This window comes from Amphiura filiformis, chromosome 1 (genome assembly GCF_039555335.1).
Source record: "Amphiura filiformis chromosome 1, Afil_fr2py, whole genome shotgun sequence".
NCBI classification, from domain to species: domain Eukaryota; kingdom Metazoa; phylum Echinodermata; class Ophiuroidea; order Amphilepidida; family Amphiuridae; genus Amphiura; species Amphiura filiformis.
The window spans coordinates 94,683,941-94,709,439 of record NC_092628.1 but is presented as its reverse complement, the minus strand read 5'-3'; the positions used below and the strand labels follow the sequence as shown (position 1 = coordinate 94,709,439).

General features: G+C 38.2%; 2 protein-coding genes and 2 non-coding genes across 7 annotated transcripts in view; 3 read left to right on the top strand and 1 right to left on the bottom strand.

The window, feature by feature from the left end:
* The first annotated feature begins 9,004 nt into the window (after nt 1-9,004).
* On the top strand, nt 9,005-9,076 carry Trnah-gug (transfer RNA histidin (anticodon GUG)). Its single transcript has one exon. It is a non-coding gene; the product is annotated as a tRNA-His (tRNA).
* A 2,963-nt stretch (nt 9,077-12,039) lies between these two features.
* On the top strand, nt 12,040-12,111 carry Trnah-gug (transfer RNA histidin (anticodon GUG)). Its single transcript has one exon. It is a non-coding gene; the product is annotated as a tRNA-His (tRNA).
* A 4,921-nt stretch (nt 12,112-17,032) lies between these two features.
* Nucleotides 17,033-25,499, top strand: part of LOC140158430 (coronin-1B-like) — a 45,731-nt gene continuing 37,264 nt past the window's right edge. For 2 of the 4 annotated variants that reach the window (XR_011859782.1, XM_072181527.1), the window contains exons 1-2: nt 17,033-17,385; nt 22,435-22,690. Coding sequence is in view for 3 of the 4 variants with exons in the window: in XM_072181527.1 (XP_072037628.1) it covers nt 17,194-17,385; nt 22,435-22,690 (448 nt within the window). In the remaining variant the exon portion in view is untranslated. The remainder of the gene's footprint in view (nt 17,386-22,434; nt 22,691-25,499) is intronic. The other 2 variants (XM_072181534.1, XM_072181542.1) reach the window with 2 other exon arrangements.
* LOC140168701 (uncharacterized) lies at nt 18,117-20,241 on the bottom strand. The gene is given in 3 exon segments (XM_072192115.1): nt 18,117-18,591; nt 18,594-19,201; nt 20,099-20,241. Coding segments are annotated over 3 exon segments (1,149 nt in total). The 3' UTR covers nt 18,117-18,193.

The following is a 25,499-nucleotide window of genomic DNA, read 5'->3' as shown; positions in this document are numbered from 1 at the left end:
CTATATTAGCCGAATTTCGTTCTTACATAAAATGCGTAGTGATTTAGTGTTGCGCCCCTTATAAGGATTTAAAAGTTTTCAAAATCCACATTTATTACTCATTAAGTAAACTAGAGAAAATTTGAAGCTCAACACCGAAGATTTCATGTCTCTGCGACATTCCGTTCACGAGAAATGATGTTTTAAAGATCAGTGCCGAAATGCCGAAAATCGAATATTTCGACTTTTCCTCCAATATGCGAAAGTTTATACAAAACTCACAAAATTAGTGACAGACGACAATTTGAGCACGTCTTTGAACCAAGATTAATTTCTTTTCTAGATTATCAGTGTTGCCATTTTCTTTTGGAAATCATTTATTATTGAGTCTCAAGTATAAATACCCCCCCCCCCCCCCCGTTCCAGTGGTAACAATTGCGATCTTTTAGCGTAGGCCTACTGAATATTCAGCAAAACGGCTTCATGCAGATTAACAATGTCTATTAACCTTAAAATCCATTTATGAGCCTTTTTGAGGATTTTTGGACACATTTCTAGACTTTGAAGGCGCCTACTCGGCCAATAAAGTGTTTTTTCCAATAATTTTTCATGAGGATGACTTTTTGTAATCTTTGTTTATCATCATGATGGAAATAGAACACATTTTGTGAAGCGCGTCTCTTATTTTGCGCGAAGAATGTAAAAGGAACGCGTTCATAATGACGGCCGTTACAAGGATTTAAAAGTTTTCAAAATCCACATTTATTACTCATTAAGTAAACTAGAGAAAATTTGAAGCTCAACACCGAAGATTTCATGTCTCTGCGACATTCCGTTCACGAGAAATGATGTTTTAAAGATCAGTGCCGAAATGCCGAAAATCGAATATTTCGACTTTTCCTCCAATATGCGAAAGTTTATACAAAACTCACAAAATTAGTGACAGACGACAATTGAGCACGTCTTTGAACCAAGATTAATTTCTTTTCTAGATTATCAGTGTTGCCATTTTCTTTTGGAAATCATTTATTATTGAGTCTCAAGTATAAATATCCCCCCGTTCCAGTGGTAACAATTGCGATCTTTTAGCGTAGGCCTACTGAATATTCAGCAAAACGGCTTCATGCAGATTAACAATGTCTATTAACCTTAAAATCCATTTATGAGCCTTTTGAGGATTTTTGGACACATTTCTAGACTTTGAAGGCGCCTACTCGGCCAATAAAGTGTTTTTTCCAATAATTTTTCATGAGGATGACTTTTTGTAATCTTTGTTTATCATCATGATGGAAATAGAACACATTTTGTGAAGCGCGTCTCTTATTTTGCGCGAAGAATGTAAAAGGAACGCGTTCATAATGACGGCCGTTACAAGGGGCGCAACACTAAATAAGCGTCCCATAGGATAACGTGTGATTTCGGCCTACTTCGAGCGCCATTCCTGGCGTCCCTGCAATACTTGGCAAAATAAATTTGGTATCAAATTAAAGCTCTGTTTCTGTAGATTCCAAAACTTTTGTCGGCATATATCGATGACCGTTGACTTTTTCGCTATTTCGCGGTGCAAAAATATGGCCTAAAAATATACTAAATTCACCACTCACATTTCAAAATCGGAAGTTGTCTTCATCCGCCACAGAGAATTGCTTTTGAGATTAAATGTCCGGTTTTTTCTGCATCTTATCATTGGAAGACGCTTGTCGAATTCATATGAGCTGATTTTGAGTGATTTAAAGTGAACATGTCGGTAGATATGGTCGCTACAATCTCATGCTCACTATGGACTAAAGTAGCCGAATTTCGTTCTTACATAAAATGCGTAGTGATTTAGGGGTGCGAGCCCGTATAAGGATTTAAAAGTTTTCAAAATCCACATTTATTACTCATTAAGTAAACTAGAGAAAATTTGAAGCTCAACACCGAAGATTTCATGTCTCTGCGACATTCCGTTCACGAGAAATGATGTTTTAAAGATCAGTGCCGAAATGCCGAAAATCGAATATTTCGACTTTTCCTCCAATATGCGAAAGTTTATACAAAACTCACAAAATTAGTGACAGACGACAATTTGAGCACGTCTTTGAACCAAGATTAATTTCTTTTCTAGATTATCAGTGTTGCCATTTTCTTTTGGAAATCATTTATTATTGAGTCTCAAGTATAAATATCCCCCCCCCCCCGTTCCAGTGGTAACAATTGCGATCTTTTAGCGTAGGCCTACTGAATATTCAGCAAAACGGCTTCATGCAGATTAACAATGTCTATTAACCTTAAAATCCATTTATGAGCCTTTTGAGGATTTTTGGACACATTTCTAGACTTTGAAGGCGCCTACTCGGCCAATAAAGTGTTTTTTCCAATAATTTTTCATGAGGATGACTTTTTGTAATCTTTGTTTATCATCATGATGGAAATAGAACACATTTTGTGAAGCGCGTCTCTTATTTTGCGCGAAGAATGTAAAAGGAACGCGTTCATAATGACGGCCGTTACAAGGGGCGCAACACTAAATAAGCGTCCCATAGGATAACGTGTGATTTCGGCCTACTTCGAGCGCCATTCCTGGCGTCCCTGCAATACTTGGCAAAATAAATTTGGTATCAAATTAAAGCTCTGTTTCTGTAGATTCCAAAACTTTTGTCGGCATATATCGATGACCGTTGACTTTTTTCGCTATTTCGCGGTGCAAAAAATATGGCCTATTAATATACTAAATTCACCACTCACATTTCAAAATCGGAAGTTGTCTTCATCCGCCACAGAGAATTGCTTTTGAGATTAAATGTCCGGTTTTTTCTGCATCTTATCATTGAAGACACTTGTCGAATTCATATGAGCTGATTTTGAGTGATTTAAAGTGAACATGTCGGTAGATATGGTCGCTACAATCTCATATTCACTATGGACTAGATTAGCCGAATTTCGTTCTTACATAAAATGCGTAGTGATTTAGTGTTGCGCCCCTTAAGGAGCAATTCCATGCGTTTTCCGCGCGTCTTTATCTATTTAAAATGCACGCGAAGAAAAGAGGAGTGACATCAACAAGCGCGTTCATGGACGCCGCCAGGTTTTTCGCTGTATGTGCGTTTGCCGCGAATAGGCCTGCTTTTATTTCCAATTTAATAAAAGTTCCGATTTTGGTAGAAGTTTGAAACCTTTTGATATGAATAAAGAAGAGTTTCAAAATATTGAAAACATGATTATTGGTGTTTAAATTACAAAGAAGTTTTTCAATTTCATTGTTATTTTTAACCAATTTTTTGTCATTTAAACTCAAGTTTTGGCCTTCAATTTTAATAAAATTACATAAAATATTAGATTTAAGATATTTAAGTTTCTAGTTTGCTTTATTTATACCACTGTCCAGTATTTTAAATTGTTATAACATTCAAAGTTTAATTTATATTAATATTTAATTTCAAATAGCCATTCATTACATTTGCTTTTTGGACAAAACGGGTTAAAAGTGACGCTGAAGGGGGGTAGGCCTACTTGATTGACATTTCTTGTCTTTTAAATATTCTGCAGGTACTGAGAATGTTTTAATTTTGAAGTTATGCACTTGTAAAAGATGTTTAAAGAACGTTTACTCTTAACATCAATTAATATCTTCATGAAAATAGCAAATCAGCAACCATTGTGCATTCATGTGCATCAAAATGACGAAAATGGCAATTGTCGGCTATCATGCTTGTGCTTGAAATCGACACCCTGTCTAAAGTATGAAAGAAAATAACCCAACATTTCTTACAATTAATTCAAAATGTAGTGAAAAAGATAACAAAATCATTTTCAAGGCCTAAAAACGATGTTTTAGCCTCTTCAAGGGTGCATGCCACTAAATCCGCGTGTGAAGCGGTTTCCGGTAAAAGTTTTTCACGACTATAGTCCCAACTTTGCATAAAAATGTGCAAAATCGGTACAATATTAACAATTTTAGTGTTGCAAATCGTGTTTTGCTAGAACTTGTGAATGTGATCTCTACTAATTTGAACAGAAAACGCGAAAATTTGAGTGATGTTTACGATGATGAGCGCATGAACACACGAGGTCAAAACGCGGTTAGCAGTCGGACGTAAACAAGGGAAAATCGGGTCTTTTTATATAGCGCTATTTTTCTCAAAAAGTAGACCTAAAATATGGTGTCATTTTCAGATATGTTATGCAGAATTTTGTTCTGATTAAGATGATATCAAATATATATTTCAAAGTAAGACGTAACTCGACTTATAGCCTAAAACGTGACCCCTATTTTGCACGTAAAGTCTATGGAAAGCTATTTTGTGGCATGTACCCTTTAAGGAGCAATTCCATGCGTTTTCCGCGCGTCTTTATCTATTTAAAATGCACGCGAAGAAAAGAGGAGTGACATCAACAAGCGCGTTCATGGACGCCGCCAGGTTTTTCGCTGTATGTGCGTTTGCCGCGAATAGGCCTGCTTTTATTTCCAATTTAATAAAAGTTCCGATTTTGGTAGAAGTTTGAAACCTTTTGATATGAATAAAGAAGAGTTTCAAAATATTGAAATAATTTTTTATTGGTGTTTAAATTACAAAGAAGTTTTTCAATTTCATTGTTATTTTTAACCAATTTTTTGTCATTTAAACTCAAGTTTTGGCCTTCAATTTTAATAAAATTACATAAAATATTAGATTTAAGATATTTAAGTTTCTAGTTTGCTTTATTTATACCACTGTCCAGTATTTTAAATTGTTATAACATTCAAAGTTTAATTTATATTAATATTTAATTTCAAATAGCCATTCATTACATTTGCTTTTTGGACAAAACGGGTTAAAAGTGACGCTGAAGGGGGGTAGGCCTACTTGATTGACATTTCTTGTCTTTTTAAATATTCTGCAGGTACTGAGAATGTTTTAATTTTGAAGTTATGCACTTGTAAAAGATGTTTAAAGAACGTTTACTCTTAACATCAATTAATATCTTCATGAAAATAGCAAATCAGCAACCATTGTGCATTCATGTGCATCAAAATGACGAAAAATGGCAATTGTCGGCTATCATGCTTGTGCTTGAAATCGACACCCTGTCTAAAGTATGAAAGAAAATAACCCAACATTTCTTACAATTAATTCAAAATGTAGTGAAAAAGATAACAAAATCATTTTCAAGGCCTAAAAACGATGTTTTAGCCTCTTCAAGGGTGCATGCCACTAAATCCGCGTGTGAAGCGGTTTCCGGTAAAAGTTTTTCACGACTATAGTCCCAACTTTGCATAAAAAATGTGCAAAATCGGTACAATATTAACAATTTTAGTGTTGCAAATCGTGTTTTGCTAGAACTTGTGAATGTGATCTCTACTAATTTGAACAGAAAACGCGAAAATTTGAGTGATGTTTACGATGATGAGCGCATGAACACACGAGGTCAAAACGCGGTTAGCAGTCGGACGTAAACAAGGGAAAATCGGGTCTTTTTATATAGCGCTATTTTTCTCAAAAAGTAGACCTAAAATATGGTGTCATTTTCAGATATGTTATGCAGAATTTTGTTCTGATTAAGATGATATCAAATATATATTTCAAAGTAAGACGTAACTCGACTTATAGCCTAAAACGTGACCCCTATTTTGCACGTAAAGTCTATGGAAAGCTATTTTGTGGCATGTACCCTCAATACGAAAGGTCAAAATTTTCAATTGATCGTCGGCTTTTCATCCCACCAACATACACTATAAGTATAAATCATCAGATTTATAAAGTTTACTTCGAGTACTGTTAAATATCAAAAATGTCAATCATTTGCCATAAAATTTGTATTACATTGCGAATTTCAAAAAATCAAAATTATTTGATATCAGAATGACATTCTTCGTATTCAGAATGCAATTCGATATGTCTGATGTGCTCTATGTCCCACAATAAATACTGTCCAAACTAATGTTAATTCAATGCATTGAAATCGAATTGAATTGAAATGAATTTTGGGCGATTTTCATTTCAATGCAGTGGAATTGAATTGGAATCGAAATGAGTGGGCTTGGGCATGAATTGAATTGGATTGGAATTGAAATCATCGTGGGCAATGAAGAATTGAATTGGATTGGAATTGAAATCATGTTGAGTGATGAAGAATGAAGTGGAATTGAAATGAAATTCAGCTTTGATTTCAATTCAGCATTTCAATTCACAAGCAGATGTCTGTGATTCCAGATCATTCCACCTGTAAAGAGTCCCTCCCCCTGTTCTGAATTTGATAAACTTCCAGGTCTAAGTTCACCCAAGAGACACATAATGACCATCTCTGTCTGGACATGCATTTTCAGGGAGTAAGCGGGGCTGAGACTGCATGTGAGTGACAACTAAGTATTCTGGAAAGCTTTCATTTAAAAAATGATAGCATAAAATACACATTGAAGAAAATTAAAAGTATGATATCATTTCTCATACACTGGTATGGTGAAACTTTTAAAGACTTTTTTGGAGTTCTTCTTAATCTTTTTTAGAAGAATATCTACTGTCTCTCTTGTCATGTGGAAAAATGATAGGGTCTAGTTTCATAAAGACACTAATATCTTCTAATATGATGCAAATTCATTCTTAACATTTCTAATGTTTTAAATTGCTTGCTATGATCGATAATGTGAGTATGAGATCCCCCTCAACTTGCCAAAGATCTCAAACTTTGGCACTTATCATAAAGCCCCTATTTTTCTCAAACTCCTAATTTTTATGCTCAAAAGTCGTTGTACATTTGAACAAATTGTGAGAAAACAATTAAAGAAAATGCTTATCTTTGACAGCTTTTTTCACACATTTTTAAAAGTACACAGACTTTGGGTGTAAAATCGTACCAGGAGCAGGAGACAAGTAGGGCTATCTTATCAAAACCTTGATTTTTGACATCATATACTGGTATGGTTAAACTTTTTAAGACTTTTTTGGAGTTCTTCTTAATCTTTTTAGAAGAATTTTAAAACATGCACTGCAAAAACAGTGTCTAGATATTAAACACCATTCTAGACACCATCTTGTCCTTGATTTGTAAACATGTCTAAATGCTAAACATGTTTAGTAATTTGATGCCTTGTGTTTAGATATTAAACACTTGATGTTTTGAAGTTTGACATTTGTGTTTAGATTTTACATGTGTTTACAAATCGAAGACAAAAAAGTGTTCAATCTCCAGCATGTCTAGACACAGTTTTTGCAGCGTGCCTTTGGTCAATTAACACAAACTGCAACTGTATTGGAATTGGAATTGAATTGGAATTGAAATGAATGCTCAGAATTGAATTGAAATTGATTAGCTGTTAATTTCACTGCATTGGATTGGAATTGAAATGAAATGATAAAGTCGAAATGGAATCTTCAAGTAACAATAATACCAAGGGAAAATCTTCGCAAACTTTGAAATAATTATACTTTTGTAACAAAACTATGCACTTTTAAGTTTCAAGTAAGGGCAATGAGCATATTAAACCATGAAAATAATCAATTTGACATTGAGGCCTACCTATAACTTTAGCAGAAAATAAAGTTTTACAGTTATTTTATAAGCTTTTATATAATTAAGGCATGAAAACAACAAAATTTGAGATTTTCGACAAAAGAGGGCAGTCTGTTTACTTTCATTTGCAAGATCTGTGTTTTTGGTGTGTTTTTTTCTCTCAAACCACCACGGCCCGGCCATGGTTGACAAAACATATCAACGTCTATATAATAGTATCATTCACAATTTTTAATTTGAACGAAAATGGCAATTTTTACTCCATAAAATGACAAAGAGCATTTTGATAATAATTTTGGAGCTGATAGCTATTAAAATTTCAGTTTTTAATAAATCCTCGGATCATATGATATCTATTCTGATTATGAAATGTAATTTGTACTCAATATAATAGACATAATTAATTGTGTCTCCAAAAAATTCCCCAAAAAAGAAATAGATTTACGCAACTTGAAGAATAATTAGATGCAAATTTGTTCCCGTCCGTAGTCAGGCAGCCCAGGTAGCGTGCCGTGATCGTCTAGAGCTTAGGACATTACGTTGTGGCCGTAATAACCCAGGTTCGAATCCTGGTCACGGCAGATTGGAGTGATTGCCACCAAAAGAGTTGTGTTCTTTTTTCGTCAATTGAGATGAATTTCTTCATTATTTGGGGTTTTTCAGTGTGTTTTTTCACTCTTTGTATACAATTACGAACATATAAAGTCGAAATGGAATCTTCAAGTAAACAATAATACCAAGGGAAAAGAACAGCATTCCACATTGGATTTCAAAAACTTCGCAAACTTTGAAACATACTTTGGGGCTAAACTATCCATTGCACTTTGAATCCAAATTAAGTTTCAAAATAGGCCTATAGTAGAAGATTTCAAAATCTTCGCAAACTTTGAAATATACTTATGGGACTAAACTATCCAATGCACTTTGAATCCAAATTAAGTTTCAAATAAGGGCATGTGAGCAAACAAAATCTTTATAAATTTATTAGACCATGAAAACAATCAATTTGACATTTTGGCCTACCTATAATTTTGAGCAAAAAATATTGAAACTTTTGCAGTTATTTTATGTTAAGGCATGAAAACAAAATTTGAGATTTTACCAATTATAGAACTTATGTTTTTGACCCTACTTCGACAAAAAAGGGCAGTCGGTTTACTTTCATTTGCAAGATCTGTGTTTTTGGTGTGTTTTTTGCTCTCAAACCACCACGGCCCGGCCATGGTTGACAAAACATATCAACGTCTATAATATGATAGTATCATTCACAATTTTAATTTGAAAGAAAATGGCAATTTTACTCCACAAAATGACAAAGAGCATTTTGATAATAATTTTGTAGCTGATAGCTATTAAACTTTCAGTTTTGAATAAATCCCCGGATCATATGAATGATATGATATCTATATGAAATGTAATTGTACTCAACATAATAGACATTGTGTCTCCAATTCCAATTTCCAAAGAAAAGAAAACAGATTTACGCAATTGCGCAACTTCAAGAATAACTACACATTTGTCCCCATCGGTAGTCACGCAGCTCTGATGGTAGCGTGCCGTGATCGTCTAGAGGTTAGGACATTACGTTGTGGCCGTAATAACCCAGGTTCGAATCCTGGTCACGGCAGAGTGGAGTGATTTGGCACCAAAAGAGCTCAATTTTTTTTTCGTCCGATGAGATTAATTTCTATTTTTGCAGTGTTTTTTTTTCACTCTTTGTTATACAATTACGAAAAAATAAAATCGAAATGGAATCTTCAAGTAACAATAATACCAAGGGAAAAGAACCGCATCACGCATTGGATTTCAAAATCTTCGAAAACTTTGAAACATACTATTTTTTGGGTCTAAACTATCAAATGCACTTTGAATCCAAATTAAGTTTCAAGTAGGCCTATAATAAGTAGCAAACAAACCTTTTTAATCATATTAAACCATGAAAACAATCAATTTGACATTTAATAATAATAACAGGCTCTTATCAAAATCATTAATTGCAAATATAGCTCCCTTAACCCAGAGGGTCTCAAGACGGCTTAATTAAAGGCCTACCTATAATAAGGCATTTAGGCCCATGTTTAGGCTTACCTATAATATTGAGTACAAAACAAAACGTTTACAAATATTTTATATTAAGACACGAAAACAATAAAATTTGAGATTTGACCAACAACTTATGTTTTTGACCTTACTTCACCACAATAGGTCAGTCTGTTTGTAAGATCTGTGTTTTTGATTTTTTGGTATTTTTATTTCGTCTTTTTTTTCCTTTCAAACCACGGCCCGCCCATGGTTGACGAAACATATCAACGTCCATATAATAGTGTTATTCACAATATCGATTTGACCGAAAATGACTTTTGGAACTGATCGTATACCTTCCTTGATCTATATACATTCAAACCATTCTGGCGTAACAGTTTCTAATGTCAGTGCTACACGATGCAGTTTTGTCTGCAGTAGAATTCACCACGACCTTTGCAGGACTTAAACCCCATTAAAAGCTATTAAACCAAGATAACACTCATTGAAAACAGCTCAACTATATGTTAAATCAGATCTTCTGCTCTCTGGTTAAATCCACACTACACATGTTTTTGTTTTACCTGTGCGATATTGCAATGAGCTGGTATTATAGTTTCAGTTGGGTGAACGATTATAAAGCAAACGCAAGGTAACAAATTTTTATACTGTTTGAGCCTTTGTTTCCGAAATGAGACAATAGTCTGCATATTGTTAACCAGCATTCTTGAAAATGAGAAACATAATGGTTGTAGACTTAACACGGTTTGGAAATAATTTCTTCCTTTTTTTTTGGGTGTTATCTGTTGTTTACATATCCTTCCTAAAACACCAAAGTGCGAATATTTCCAAACACCTAAATTAGCTAAAAATTTAGGACATGTTACAAAACTATATTAATTTTTCTAGAATTTCAGAGAGTACTTTAAATATTGGCCGGTTATTTTTCACACAGTGACGTTAACTAGGCAATGCCCATATACCTATAACATACACTGTTTGTAGAGGTCACGCGTTGTTGCATAAATCATTTATTAAAATTTCAGTTTTTAATAAATCATCGGATCATACAACATAATAGACATTGTGTCCACCCAATCTCAAAAAAGAAAATTATATACTAAAGAAAAGAAAATGTACAGGGTGTATCAAAATTAAGTATACAGTTTGAAAATGCCGCTAAATTAAAAAGTATGAGATCTTTGGTCAAAATTCTCTCGGGGATAACTTAATCAACATCTTGTCCTCCCAAGGCTGAAAAATCACTGTCGTGTGACCAATAATAAGCATTTGGTGGCTACTTTTGTGAGCCGAGTACAAAAGGCAGTTGCGCGAAGTCAATTGGGTTTAAATGCCCGGTGCTTGTTATTGTTGTGCAGCCAAGAGAAACATACAGGTGTACCGATCATTTGTTCTCATTGTTAGGGTTCCAATTCTGTGCATGTGTGAGTTACATAACACGTGACTTTTTTAAAATCTGGGCAACTATCTCCTTACACATGCTAGGTTTTACTTGACAAGGAGAATAGCAACATTAAAATGGATACTCCACAGTGCACGCCAGAGCAAAGGGCCTTCCTTGTTGCAGTGTACCATTGCACCCAGCAGAAGTCTAGCAGAAGTACTTCGGAGAATCTGTCAGCAGTACCCAAATGCAGGTCCCCCTTCACGTGGCGCTATTTACAAAAATGTTTGGAAGTATCTGATAACTGGAACGAGTCGTAATCTGAACAGAGAACATTGTGGTCGCCCCCGAACTGGAAGATCTGCTGCTAATATCCTAGGAGTCTGTAACACTCTGCAGGCAGTGCAAGCAGGAGGTCAAATTAGCTGCCATCAAAATGGACTTGGAATACCATCTGCAACCTTTAACAGAATAACTCGTTTATGACTTGCGATATCATCCCTATCAGACGATAAGGAGACATCAACTTCAGCAAGCAGATCACCAACGTTGCACTGTGTTCTGTCAGTGGCTTCTTGCCCGTCCTCTACGTTTCCTGGAAGATTTCATCATTGGCGATGAATCAGAGTTTGCAATAATGTTTTCACAAGTCCTCCTGCAGACCTTGATAAACTTCAGAGACGCCTAATTGCACAAGTTGACATTCTCAGGCAGGACAGACCTCAAATTAGACGTGGTGTGAACGCCATGTTGAGAAGAGCTGAAATCTGCATACAGAAGAATTGTGGGCATGTGGAAGACTAAGCCTAAAACTGTCAATAACTGTAAACAGTAAAGAAAGTGGTGAGACTTTTTTGTGATTTGTATGTTGTTTTGATTTTAATTGACTTCGCGCAACTGCTTTTTGTAATCGGTTCACAAAAGTAGCCACCAAATCCTTATTATCGGTCACACGCTAGTGATTTTTCAGCTATAGGAGGACAAGATGTTGATTAAGTTATCAACTAGAGAATTTTGACCACAGACCTCATACTTTTTAATCTAGCGGCATTTTTCAAACTGTGTACTTAATTTTGATACACCCTGTATTTATGCAATATTGTGCAACGTGAAGAATAACTACAAATTTGTCCCCGTCTGTAGTCACGCAGCTCGGGTAGCGTGCCGTGATCGTCTAGAGGTTAGGACATTACGTTGTGGCCGTAATAACCCAGGTTCGAATCCTGGTCACGGCAGAATGGGGTGCTCTGCCACCAAAACCAAAACTGTCCGAAAGTGCTGCGGTATTCTTTTTTTTTCGTCCTATTGTGTTGGGAAATTCAATTAAGATGAATTTCTTTATTATCTTTTTCTTTCTTTTTTCCCCAGTGTTTTTTTTTCACTCTTTGTATACAATTACGAACAAGTCGAAATGGAATCTTCAAGTAACAATAATATATACCAAGGGAAAAGAACAGCATTCCGTATTGGATTTCAAAATCTTCGACAAGTTTGAAACATATACGGTATAGGCCTACTATTGTTTGGGTCTAATCGGGCCTTCAAAATTTCTATGCACAAACCACTTGATATGTCATAATAAAAATGTATATGTTGCTAACGATCAATTATGTCACCGAGGTTTTGGGCCATTTCGTTCAAATGTACAGAGTTCACACAATAATTACGATTACTGGCATATTCTACGAATTGTATGTCCAAAACTGCATATATAACCAGCTTGGGTATTGACTGAAGACAGGGCCTGCGCTTTTCTCGGAAAAGAAATTATCGGGACAGCTTGGCAAATACTTGGGTGTTTACCAGCAAAATCTATTTCTCGACACCACCCCGCCACCCCCCCCCCCCCCTGAGAAAATGGTCTAGCGACGGCCCTGGCGAGGAGAGGGAGAGAGAAGAAGAAAATGGGGAAGGAGGGAGAGAAATAGGGACGATACTGACGTTTGCCACCCCGGACTGACAATGCTGGCTGCGCGCCTGCCTCCCTCCATTTTCCCCCTCTCTCTCTTCCCCTTCTCTACCCTTTCTCTCTTCCTTTCTCTCTCTTTTCCCGCTTTTTTAGGGGTCGTCGCTAGACCATTTTCTCAGGGGGGTGGTGTCGAGAAATAGATTTTGCTGGTAAACACCCAAGTATTTGCCAAGCTATCCCGAGAATTTCTTTACCGGGAAAAGCGCAGGAAATCTAAATTTGATCAAGTGCGCGCGTAGCGCACGAAAATTTGCTATTTCAATGCTAAAATTCAAGGGGGGATGTACCGGAGTCACCGAGCTAGGGGGCAAAATGTCCAAATTGTCCCACTCATTCCCTACTAAAAGAATATTACCGGGACAAATACCCGCGAAGAGCACGATAAAATTGCAATTTCAATGCTAAAATTATCCAAATTGAGGACAACTATGTCCTAAAATCGTACCAAGACGCATAGGCTAGACCTTTTACAACTTTCCAAGGGGACGTCTCGCAGATCTTCTCACAGAATTGGGCCTACTTTACCGAGATAATGCGCGCGTAGCGCGCACCAATTTGGCAATTTTATACTAAATGGGTCAAAATGGGGTTGATTTGGGTCTAAAATAGACCAAAATGATGATGAAAATTGTAAATTTTGTCACACCATTTCTGTCAACTGAGTAAGAGAGGGACTGACTTGCCACTTTGCCCCATAGCTATAATCTCCATTGGTGCTGATGAAGGGCGCGGTGTGGAGGGGTGATGGGATGCGCACATATGCATTTTGTCGATCTTGCAAAATCATTTGTCCACATCACCTCAACGCACCTGGTCAACATCATTGTAGGCCCAATAAGCTCCAATATACCGGCCCAATTACGAAATTATTGTAGTTTTTATCCCCTCTCCATCATGTGATGTGAGAGACACATCTCATATACTCTCACCCCTCTTCCACCTCTCCCCTCCCTCCATTTTCCCCCTCTCTCACTCTCTCTTCCCCTTCTCTACCCTTTCTCTCTTCCTTTCTCTCTCTTTTCCCGCTTTTTTTAGGGGTCGTTGGAGGGGGGGGGTCGCAGTTGCACCTCACCCCCACGGCGATGGCGATGTTCCTCCCTTTTCCTTTTCTTTTTCCCTCCCCTTTCCCTTTTTCTTTCCCCTCTCCTTCCCCTTTCCCTTCTCTTTCTCCCTCTCCTCCCCCTTTCTCTTCTCTTTCTCCCTCTCCTTCGCCTTCTTTTTCTCTCTCCTCCCCTTCTTCTCGTCCCTTTTATCCGCTTCTCCGTCCGTTATAGGTGTCCGGGGGCAGTCTGCCCCCCCCCCCCCCTGCCGGCTACGCTACTGGTCGTCGGAGGGGGGGTCGCAATTGCACATCACCCCCATGGCGATGGCCCTGTTCCTCCCTTTCCTTTTCTTTTTCCCTCCCTTCCTCCCTTTCCATTTTTCTTTCCCTTGCTCTCCTTCCCTTTCCTTCTCTTTCTCCCTCTCCTCCCCTTTCTCTTCTCTTTCTCCTCTCCTTCCCCTTCTTTTCTCTCAGCTCCTCCCCTTCTTTTCGTCCCTTTTTTCCGCTTCTCCGTCCCCATTTTAGCCGTGTCCAGCACTGCCCCCTGCCCCCCCGCTGGCTACGCTACTGCCCACGCCCCCCCAAAAAAGGTTAATCCAGGCTGGCTAAAGAACGAGAGGTATAGGCCTATGCGTAGAGTCAATTTATGTTTTGGGGATATCTGAACAATTTTGATTACGCACGCGTCAGATCGTCTCTCCCAATAACTTCAGGTATATAGGTTAAATCGTCTGACACATAATTTCAAGCAAAATATAGGCTATTTCGCTGCACATGAACTTGAAGCAAAAGTTTGGCTACAACTTGAATGCTAACTAGCGACAGGTGGATGGACGTAAATGAATGATCATCTGTTCAATTGTGCGGTCTTCAATTGTGCGGTCTTTGATGAATAAAATATGAATGAATGAATGAATGAATTTCATCAGTTTGCGGATGTCAATCTAAATTATGTAAAACTGCTATAATGAATGCTTAAGGGATCTAGAATGAGCGTTTATGGCGTTTCGGCAGTATTTTTTGTGGGACATGAGAGCACTTCAGACGTATCGAATTGCATTCTGAATACGAAGCATGTCTTTCAGCTTCTTTCTGATATCAAATAATTTTCATTTTTTGAAATTCACGATATAATACAAATTTTATGACAAATTATTAAAATTTGATATTTTTCAAATTTTTGATACCGTATATAACAGTCCTCGAAATAAATTTTATAAATCTAATGATATATTCTTAAAGTGTATGTAGCTGGGAGGAAAAGCCGACGATCAATTGAAAATTTTGACCTTTTATATTGAAGATATGGATTTTTCCCCCAAAAGACCAAAAAAAAATTGGGTCTTTTTGGGAAAAAAATCCATCTCTTCAATATGAAAGGTCAAAATTTTCAATTGACCGTCGGCTTTTCATCCCACCTACATACACCTTAAGTATAAATCATCAGATTTATAAAGTTTACTTCAAGTACTGTCAAAAATATCAATTTTTAATGATTTGCCATAAAATGTATATTACATTGCGAATTTCAAAAAATCAAAATTATTTGATATCAGAAGGACATTCTTCGTATTCAGAATGCAATTCGATATGTCTGATGTGCTCTAATGTCCCACAATAAATACTGTCCAAACGTTCATACCCCTTCCCTTAAACCTGTATTCCAGCGTTTAAATGCAATTTCAGGCCTGCAGGCCAGGAAACACTATGAGTATGACTGAGAAACATTCAATGTGCAATTCGCAAAATTTCCTGCTCGCTATATAATATAGTTGAAGCCGGGAGTTGAAGTTGCACAGTGCAAAATGTTTGAAACTTCCCAGGTTGCAAACCATATGACATGTTGCACAATCCCAAATGCAAATTGTAGCTACTAGGCGGTTACCCGTATTTGGCGGTTCTCGGCTGTCGCGATTACCTGGCTGATGGTGACTGTACTCACCAAGTGTTATGCCCATAGGACAGTTTTTAATAATTTGACCTCAGATGACCCCTTGTGACCTCGAAATGAGTTTGACTTTAGATGACCCCAAAATGACCATCCAAAAATTTGATTCTAAAAGTTGACTGTACCCACCAAGTTTCATGCGCATACAACATTTTTTACTAATTTGACCTCAGATGACCCCTGGGTGACCCCAGATGACCCCAAAATGACCGTCCAAAAATTTGACTCTAAAAGTTGACTGTCCCCACCAAGTTTCATGCCCATACGATAGTTTTACTAATTTGACCTCAGATGACCCCTGGATGACCTCGGGGATCTTGGCCCACTAACTGAAACAAACTTGTTCTGTCTGAGGTCCAGATGCACCCATCCACCAAGTTTGAGGAACGTGCGAACCCTAGTCTCCGAGAAAATAGGTGGAAAACAGTTTTTACTAATTTGACCTCAGATGACCCCTGAGTGACCTTGACCCACTAATCAATACAAACTTGTTCTGTCCTAGGTCAAGATGCACCTACCCACCAAGTTTCATGCCCATATGACAGTGTTTACTCATTTGACCCCTAGATGACCTCTGGTGACCTTGACCTACTAACCAATACAAACTTGTTCTGTCCCGGGTCAAGACGCACCCACCCGTCAAGTTTGAGGAACGTGCGACCCCCAGTCTCCGAGAAAAACAGTTTTTACTAATTTGACCCCTGGATGACCTTGGGTGACCTTGACCCACTAACCAATATAAACTCGTTCTTCCTCATACCAAGCTGCACCCACCCACCAAGTTTGAGGAACGCGCGACCCCCGGTCTCCGAGAAAAGAGGCGGACAGACAAACAGACAGACAGACAGACACACACACAGATTGTGGTGAATTATAGTAGGATTGTTGTTATATCATACCTATCATACCGTATGTATGGTGTTGTGCGCCCTTATTCTAGATCTACCAGAATGTCAGCCTTCAGTAACACGGACATGCCATCAAAATTTGCCTTCCGGTTTCGGTGTTTTTATATTGTAATCGACAAATCTCAAATTTGCATTTAGTATTCCTATGAAAAATGACTTAAATCGTTTTCATTGCTTTTTCTACGTAAATAGCTTCAATTCAAATGTACAACATTTAAATATATGGGCTTTTAAAATCTAATCAATTCACAACAAGGAAATATTTTCAATTTAATGGTTGTATGAATAGAAACTTTACCCATCGAGAGTACCCATTTCCGTGATTGAGCACGCCCATTTCTAACGGGAAATAAAGCGTTTTTAATTGTTTCTGATAAATACAATAAGATTCCTAAGCATTAATTTGTCGCTTCTTTGTGTGTAGTTGCCATTAGAAAATCTTAAGTTACGATGGCTTTTGTGAGATCCAGTAAATACAGACATATTTATGGGGCTCCATTCAAGACGGATCAATGTTTCACCAACATCAGAGTGAGCAGAAACAATTGGGATGGAAATTTTTGTGCTGTGAATCCTAAATTTGTTGCAGTTGTTACAGAAGCGTCTGGTGGCGGATCTTTCATGGTTCTTAAACATGAGGAGGTAAGGGAGACATAATTTAATTGTCAAAAAAGCATGCAGATGCAGAAGGCGATGCGAATGTACTGATGTTGATTGAAAAGTCGGCGATCTTTTCTTTAGTTTTAGACCACCTCTCGGTCGGGGCCACGTCACATCCATTCATGCATTGGAGTGAAAACAACTTATCGCATATTTTTATTTGCAGAGAGCCGAACCTGGCACAATAGTGTGATAGCTTGTGATATGCTCCAGAATTCAGTGAATGCGAATGTTGTTTTCACTCCAGTGGCAGTGCTATTGTCATGATTGTCAGCCGGTTCATGCCCGGATGTCCGACCGACAGAATATAATACAATGAATAAGGTTAAAATTACGAATTTATTAAATTAAACTTTCGCATCAAGGTTAAACATGGTTTTAGCAAGCCAATGCAAACATATTTTATTTCTTTGAACAAGCTTTATTTTGTTCCAAAATCCATGTTTTTATCGCAATTTTTGATGTAAAAGAGCTGAATGCAAATCCGGTGATGCTAACTCCCAACACTTTGCGTAGCATGAGCTTTTGATGTACACTCGTTTTGACGATGATATCAAGTATCAAGCATTTTCAAGCGCGTTTGACAAGCGCATTTGACTGCGTGATGCAATTCTGCATTTATTCAAGCTGGTAAATTTCTCAAAAAACGAGATGTATTTTTCTTTAAAAAATTCCCTTATTTCACAAATTCTTTGCCACTTTTCACTCATCTGATCCTTCTGAACCTTCTGAATGTTTAGTCAGCAGGGCGGTTTTCCGCAAGTCGCTAACTTGTGTGGGTTGCGCGCATTTAAATTGCAGGTGTGCCATCGTTTTGTTTTAAGTCTGCGTCAGTATCATCATTCTGCTTGAAGTCTATTGTGTCTACAGTGTCCCCATTTTGCTGGAAGTTTACTGTGTCATCATTTTGCTTTAAATTTACAGTGTCATCATTCTGCTTTAAGTTTACCGTGTCTTCTCCCATGGAGTTCCATTTCTTCAATGTTCTTGGAAAAAATGAATATTTAAAAACATCTTTTCTTGCAAACGGCACTTCTGCTTTCTGCTTCCTAGTCCTAGTGGCAGTTATTTGCGAAGGCTTAGTATACGTCTCCTTGTTTATACCAACCAAGTTGTCTTGAATTTTGTGTAACATATTTAGTCGAGCACTTTCCCTCCGCTGCTCGAGTGTTTCCCAACCAAGCTCGCTATCATCTTGGTGACGCTTGCTTCCCTCTTGTAGTTCCTCATGCAGAAGCGAGCTGCTTTTCTCTGAACCCCTTCTATTTTCTTGATTTGTCCCGCTTTGTAGGGATCCCATGCACAGCTTGCATATTCAAGTTTGGGTCGAACTAAGGTGATGTAAGCAGTTGTCTTTACCTCCTTTGGGCAGAACCACAGATTTCTTCTAATCATGCCCATAGTACGATTTGCCTTTTTCACTGTGTTGTCTACTTGTTCAGCCCAATTTAGCTTGTCATCAAGCTGTACTCCTAAGTATGGATGAGAGTTAGAAACCTGGAGTTTTTGGCCACAGAAGATGTAGTCTCTGTGTGGAGGTTGCTTTTTATGCGATATCTCCATAATGGAACACTTGGTGGGATTGAAACTCATCTTCCATGTTGACTGCCATTTCTCAAGCTGTTTAAGGTCATCTTGCAAGGAATCCATGTCTTCCTCTGAGGAGATATTTGAGTACACCAAACAGTCGTCAGCGAAGAGACGGACATTATTTTGTATATTATCTGGGAGATCATTTATGAACAGAAGAAAGAGCAGCGGGACCCAAAACTGTCCCCTCGCGGTACCCCTGACAGGACTGGTTTCGGAGTTGACAAATTTCCTCGCATGCTACTCTCTGGGTGCGTATGGTAAGAAAATTCTTCATCCAGTCCAGCAAATTTCCTCTTATGCCATAATGATTTAGTTTGCCCCGCAGTCGTTCGTGCCGCACCCTGTCAAACGCCCTGGAGCAACCTAAGATAGCCATGTGGATAGTCTCACCTTTCTCCAAGGTTCTGGCAATGTCATCCACTGTCAATATCAGCTGAGTTTCAGTAGATCGTTTGCTTCTAAAACCATGTTGTGAATCCACAAGTATGTTGAATTTTTCCAAATGCTTCATAACATGGGAATGGATGATGTGTTCCATTATTTTACAAACAACACTGGTTAGGGAGACAGGACGGTAGTTTTCAGGAGCAGCTTTGTCCCTTTCTTAAATACACCGCAGATATTCGCTTCTCTCCACTGCCTTGGTAATACTCCCTGGTTTACAGAAGTTTGGAATAGGTCTGTGAGAATGGGTGCTAGTTCTGCTGCAAACATCTTAAGAAACCACGGTGGTATTTCATCGGGCCTGGCGCTTTGTTTGGTAAAAGGTCTTGCAGTTGTTTAAGCACGCCCTTTTCAAAGATGACAAGCTCGGGTACATCAGGGATGTTTTCCCCGCACAGTGTTGGAATATCTGTGTCGTCCTCCGATGTGAACACACTCGAAAATTGGTTGTTTAATGCTTCAGCTTTCCCTCTCCATCGCTGATAATTTTATTATCGACTTTCAGGTCTGAAACCCTGTTTCATTGTTACCAAGTCTCTTTATATATGACCAGAATTGTTTAACATTTTCTTTCATGGCAGTAGTGAGATTGTTTGACACAAACTCCCGTTCGGAAACTTCCAGGGCTTTCTTAAGCTCTTTCTGACTTACAACAAACTTGTTCCAGTCCTCTGTCTTCTGGGTCTCTTTAGCTTTATTGAAAGCTCGTTGTTTCTTACGCCGGAGTCTGTGGTGGGTTCTATTGAACCATGGCAAACTATTCTGTTTAGCTGCAGTCTTTTTCGGGATATGTCTTTCCATAACCACTTTGATCTTGTTTTCCAGTGCATCCCATTTATCTTGCACAGAGGCATTACCTAGGCTGAAGTACTCGTCTTTGAAGGTCAGAAATTCTTTACTGATGGACTCTGTGTCAGCTGTACGACGGACATAATATCTGCGCCTGGGTTGTCTTTTTTCCACTTAGCCCTCAGGTCGAAATCGGCGAGAACAATATCGTGGTCGCTAATCCCTGGTACCACAGTAGTCTCCTTTATCAGACTTGCATTGTTTGTAAACACCAGATCCAGAATACTTTTCTTCCTAGTTGGTTCCTTGACATGTTGCTCCAGCCCAAATTCTGTTATGGTCTCTAGCAAAAGTTCAGCTGTTTCTTTGGAAGCAGGATGGTTTTTGATGACAGTACCCTCTTTCCAATCCATGTTTGGCTGATCATCTTTTTATGTGACGGAAGAATGCTGATTTTATGCTGTTTTTTGCTTTTCAGATAATTTTTAGATTGTTTTTTGAGACAAAAAATTTCCTAGCACTTATTTTCATAAAGTTGTTTAACCTTGTTTTTTACCCCATAAATTCCCTCATTTATCGAAGCCCTGTCCTACTTCCAATACATTAAACCTTTACTTCAAATTGTTCGGCAACTATTTAAGGGGTACTACACCCCTGCCCAATTTTGTGCCCATTTTTGCATTTTTCTCAAAAAATATAGCGCATTGGGTACAAGATAAGTAAGATATGTTTAGGGGCAAGGACTAGGACTACAACTACTACACTGGAAATTTTGTTTCAGCACAGACAACAGTTGTGGAGTTACAGTCAAAAATGAGGGAAAACCAATATTTGATCAATAAATCAATAACTACTTGCTTTGAGTTGCTGAATTTCTAGTAGGGCCTACAGTAGTTGCAGTCCTTGCCCCTATAATATTAATATACATATTTTACTTGTCACCAATGTGCTATAATTTTGGAGAAAAATGCAAAAATAGGCACAAAATTGGGCAGGGGTGTAGTACCCCCTTAACCTTTTTATGCAAAAGTAAACCTTGATGTAAAAAGTAATAATTTAGTCCCTACATAGTACATGTATAGTGAGGGTGGTCTAAAGGAAAAGATCGCCGAAAAGTCTATCCTCAATCCAGGCCACTGATAAGCGACGATGGATAAGAGATGTAACACGTCAAAACGCGTCAGAATCAGTGGAGCATGGGTTGAGAACTATATGTCTGGCTACACACAACCAATCCCAGTATGCAGTATTGGCTGTGTGGAAAGCAGTGCCGTACTTAACGCTGTTACTTTCCTATTCGGCTAGGATGTCAATTTTGACATCCTTATCTGCAAAACTGTTCTGGTTGTCCAAACACTCTAGTATCAGAAGGATGGGCCACAATAAATAGAGTGAATCACACAACATGAATAGGATTTAAAAAGCTGTCAAGTAGAACCATGTGCTTCTATTGTCCAGTTTGCCATCAAGATTTTGAATGCAAACAGTTCAGACCCAGAACACGATCATGTCACTGTCAGTAAATGAATATTTTGTTCTGGGACTGATCGAGAACATTCCTTAACCATGTAACTTGGGGATGATTTGAAGTGACCTCCACTTCGGAGATGAGTCTGGTATTTATTCCTAGCTATTATGTGAAATGAGACTCATGTAGCAGCGAAAAGTGCATCGTTTTGATATGGACGTACTTATATATATAATACAACTTGACAAGTAAAAATACAATAGCCCATATCATATGAAAACAGTCAGACCCACTCACTCCATCACTCACTCACTCCATCGCTCACTCGCCCGCCCGCCCTTCCACCCACCCACTCACTCACTCACTCACTCACTCAAAGCAATGGAAGTTCTGAAGTTTTTATTTGCCTATCCAGTGTCTCTAGGCTTAAAAACCAACCAGATTTGAGGAATTTTAAGTAAATGTATATTTTGTTATTAGAAATAGTATTAACCAAGCTTGGCATTCTCTGGGGGATTTTCGGAATTGAAATTGTAGCCATTTTGAAATCATTAATAGAGCATGACATGAACACAAATTATCACTTTGCAAATTAAAAACATGAACCATGAATGATTCCCCCCCCTGCAAAATGCATCGGTACCCAAGTACAAAATTATCCGAGAATGCCAGGCTTAGTATATTAGCATGCTTTGATTTCGTCACTGCTATAGCTTGTCTAATATTATATATTACAGACTGGAAGAGTTGACCTGAACCATGCCCAAGTTTGCGGTCACAAAAATGTTGTCCTGGACCGCGACTGGAATGCCTTCAATGACAACATCATTGCAAGTGCCTCTGAAGATCAGTCTATCAAGATATGGATGATACCAGATGAAGGCATTCAAGAAGAACCACTTATTGATCCTATAGTGGACCTACAGTACCATCAAGCGTGCGGGGCAGGTGAAATGGCATCCGACCGCATAAGCAACATACTTTTTAGTGTTGGTAGTTGGATCTCTGTTTAGAGTTGCCACAATTTTTTAGACTTAATTCCAGGGCTGCCAAAAACTGTGTGTAATATAACCAAAAAGTTGCCCGTATCTTCTCTTAACCATTGGTTTCTTTGCGACAGTTAACTAGAGCTGGTCCATGATGCACAGGTTAAAACGCGACCATGACTTTGTTGTTGTGAATGTTAACATAGTGCCTCACAGAAACAAAACCCAACGTCGTAAGATCTTCATGAGCAGCGAAACTTAACAAGTCTGTCACTCACTCCAAGCTAATTGATGTCATGTTCAGTTGAACAACTATGGACATTTTTTACTGTTGGTGGTGCTATCGACAAGCAGATACCATCAAAACTAGGCTTGGGCGACCGCCAATTACTGGTAGTCACGACTACGACTGTTGAAAACCAAAAGTCGACTAACGCAACTATATTTTTATGTTAAAAATCATGGCAAATTGCCAGAAGCATCCAAATACTGATACAGAAAGGACTAAATTGCTGTTGCGTGCATTAAAAGTGTATTGAGACTATATGACACACGAACACTGTGGCAGTCACCGTTACACGTATGTTCACAGAAAGTTGTGTGGGTGTGATGTTGATGGTGGCCATTGCCAGATTGTTAACATGAGCGATCTTTTTCAATCGTTTTACAATCCAAATCATCTAATGTCTACGGAGAATTATGTTTCTTCTAAACATAGTTAATGTGGAAAATGAAGGAATATGGCATCTATGGACCGTAATTTTATTGAATGGGGGACAAAGATGGATTCAGAAATGTTTTGTCATGAGCATCGCCAACAAAAAAAATTGCATCAGACACTCTTAAAACATTCAAGACTCTGAACTTGAGACAGTTGATCATTATACCTACATGTACTTGGGTATTGAAATCACTTCAAAGTTACATGTTAGCTGGAGCCTCCACATCGGTGACGGTAACATCACTTCCAAAGAAAATAGTCTAACATTGGGCATGCTGCAAACCAAACATCAAAGAAATTGCCTACAAATCCCTTGTCTGGCCCAAACTCACTATAGAGGTCGTCAGCCTTTTCCGCGGGATTGGCCATCTTGTGGGTACTGCGGCTGCCGTTCTGTGTGTTAGACATTACGCCCCCGATTACGCGGAAGTCGCAGCGCGTGACACACCTCCAAAAGTGATCTTAGCAACAAGGCACTCTGTACCCACAAGATAGCGGCATTGATGTCACAATAACTACCTCTATGGGATTCTTACCATCAAGATCAGAAGGAGAGGTTAGAAGCAGTCCAGCAGAGGGCAGCAAGGTTTACAATAAAAAATTACAAGCAGGAGTCCAGTGTTTCTGCAATGAGTGAAACAGCTAGAAGTGGCAGTCTTTGGAAGAAAGAGGGGCGGTTACCAGACTCTCATCAGTTGACAGAGGAAACTTGGATCATTTAAAGCAAAGCCCCTCATCCAGACGGACATGGAGAAACAAGTCTTCTTTCACCCTCATCAAATCCACCACCAAGAAAGACAAATACAGATATTACCTTCTTCCAAGAACAACTCCAGAATGAAATCTTTTATCAGACTTGTTACGAGTCGTACTTGACTCAAGGCCAAAATCACCTTTTACCCGAACTCACACGAATGCACAACACAAATACACTGTTTGATTAAGCTAACACAATCTAAGTCTTTAATTGAAAACAAAGTATGCTTGGTACATATAACAACAATATACACTAAAATCACACAATCATTTTTTATCTATTTTGTACTTAACCAGCGGTCTTCTTGTTGGTGATTCTAGAGTTCTTGCAATGTTCTGGACGACTGATGTAATATATCCTTATTCACTTGTCCCGAAAATCAGCGAAGTCCATAGTACACTTGCATTTATAAATCCTTCATGTATAAAATCCTCATACGAAAATGATGATGCTTCCTCCAATCTCCTTTGCGCTGCTATCTCCACAAATATATCTCCTTGTGCTGCTTTCTCCACAAATATATCTCCTTGCGCTGCTTTCTCCAAAAATGGTGTTTCTTTCATCAATCACTCTTTTCCCAGGGAACAGGTTTCTTTAACACAGCTCCGCTGTTTTTTGACAGATGCGTGGCCTTCACAAACCCAGCAAACTCCCGCAATTTGACAGAAGAACTTTTAATCCTTTGATGAGGAAGAGCACTTTTGTGTGCTCGCTGTCTTCTTCGTTGCTGTATTAAAATTAGCTCAATTATTGGCTATATAAACTGGTTAAAATGTACTTCTTTTTTGAAGCATGAAGACCATCACACACATGTGGAGTTTTCAATCTCCCATGACATTCTGTAAAGTCCCAACAAAAGCCTCCAGCTTTTTACATCAGTACTCATGCAAAAACCCATCATCTATTAATAAACCATTACTTCAATCACATTTTCACAACATTGCTGCAATCTTGGGATTTCCCAAGATTAATTATACACATTCACATTACATCACTTCCTGGGGGTTTTCCTGATGGTGCAATAATGAACTGGGGCTTTCAAGTTCCAAACATAGCTCTGACTTTGTTTACAATAATTTGGGGAATTCCAAAACGACTTTCCACATCATTATCTTGCACGTACAAGGGGTTTTCCCATCTCATGACATACTTTCAGCTTGTAAACAAAGTTAAATAATTAAATTAAATTAAATTACTCAGGGCACATCACAGACTGCACCAAAGAAGCGCCCTCACTTCAATGTTTAAAGGTCACCTCAAAGACATTAACATAGAGCTCTTATTAGGGACTCTCATTACGACTAGTTGCCTTACTGTGAATATGTCCCTTTGCGTAAT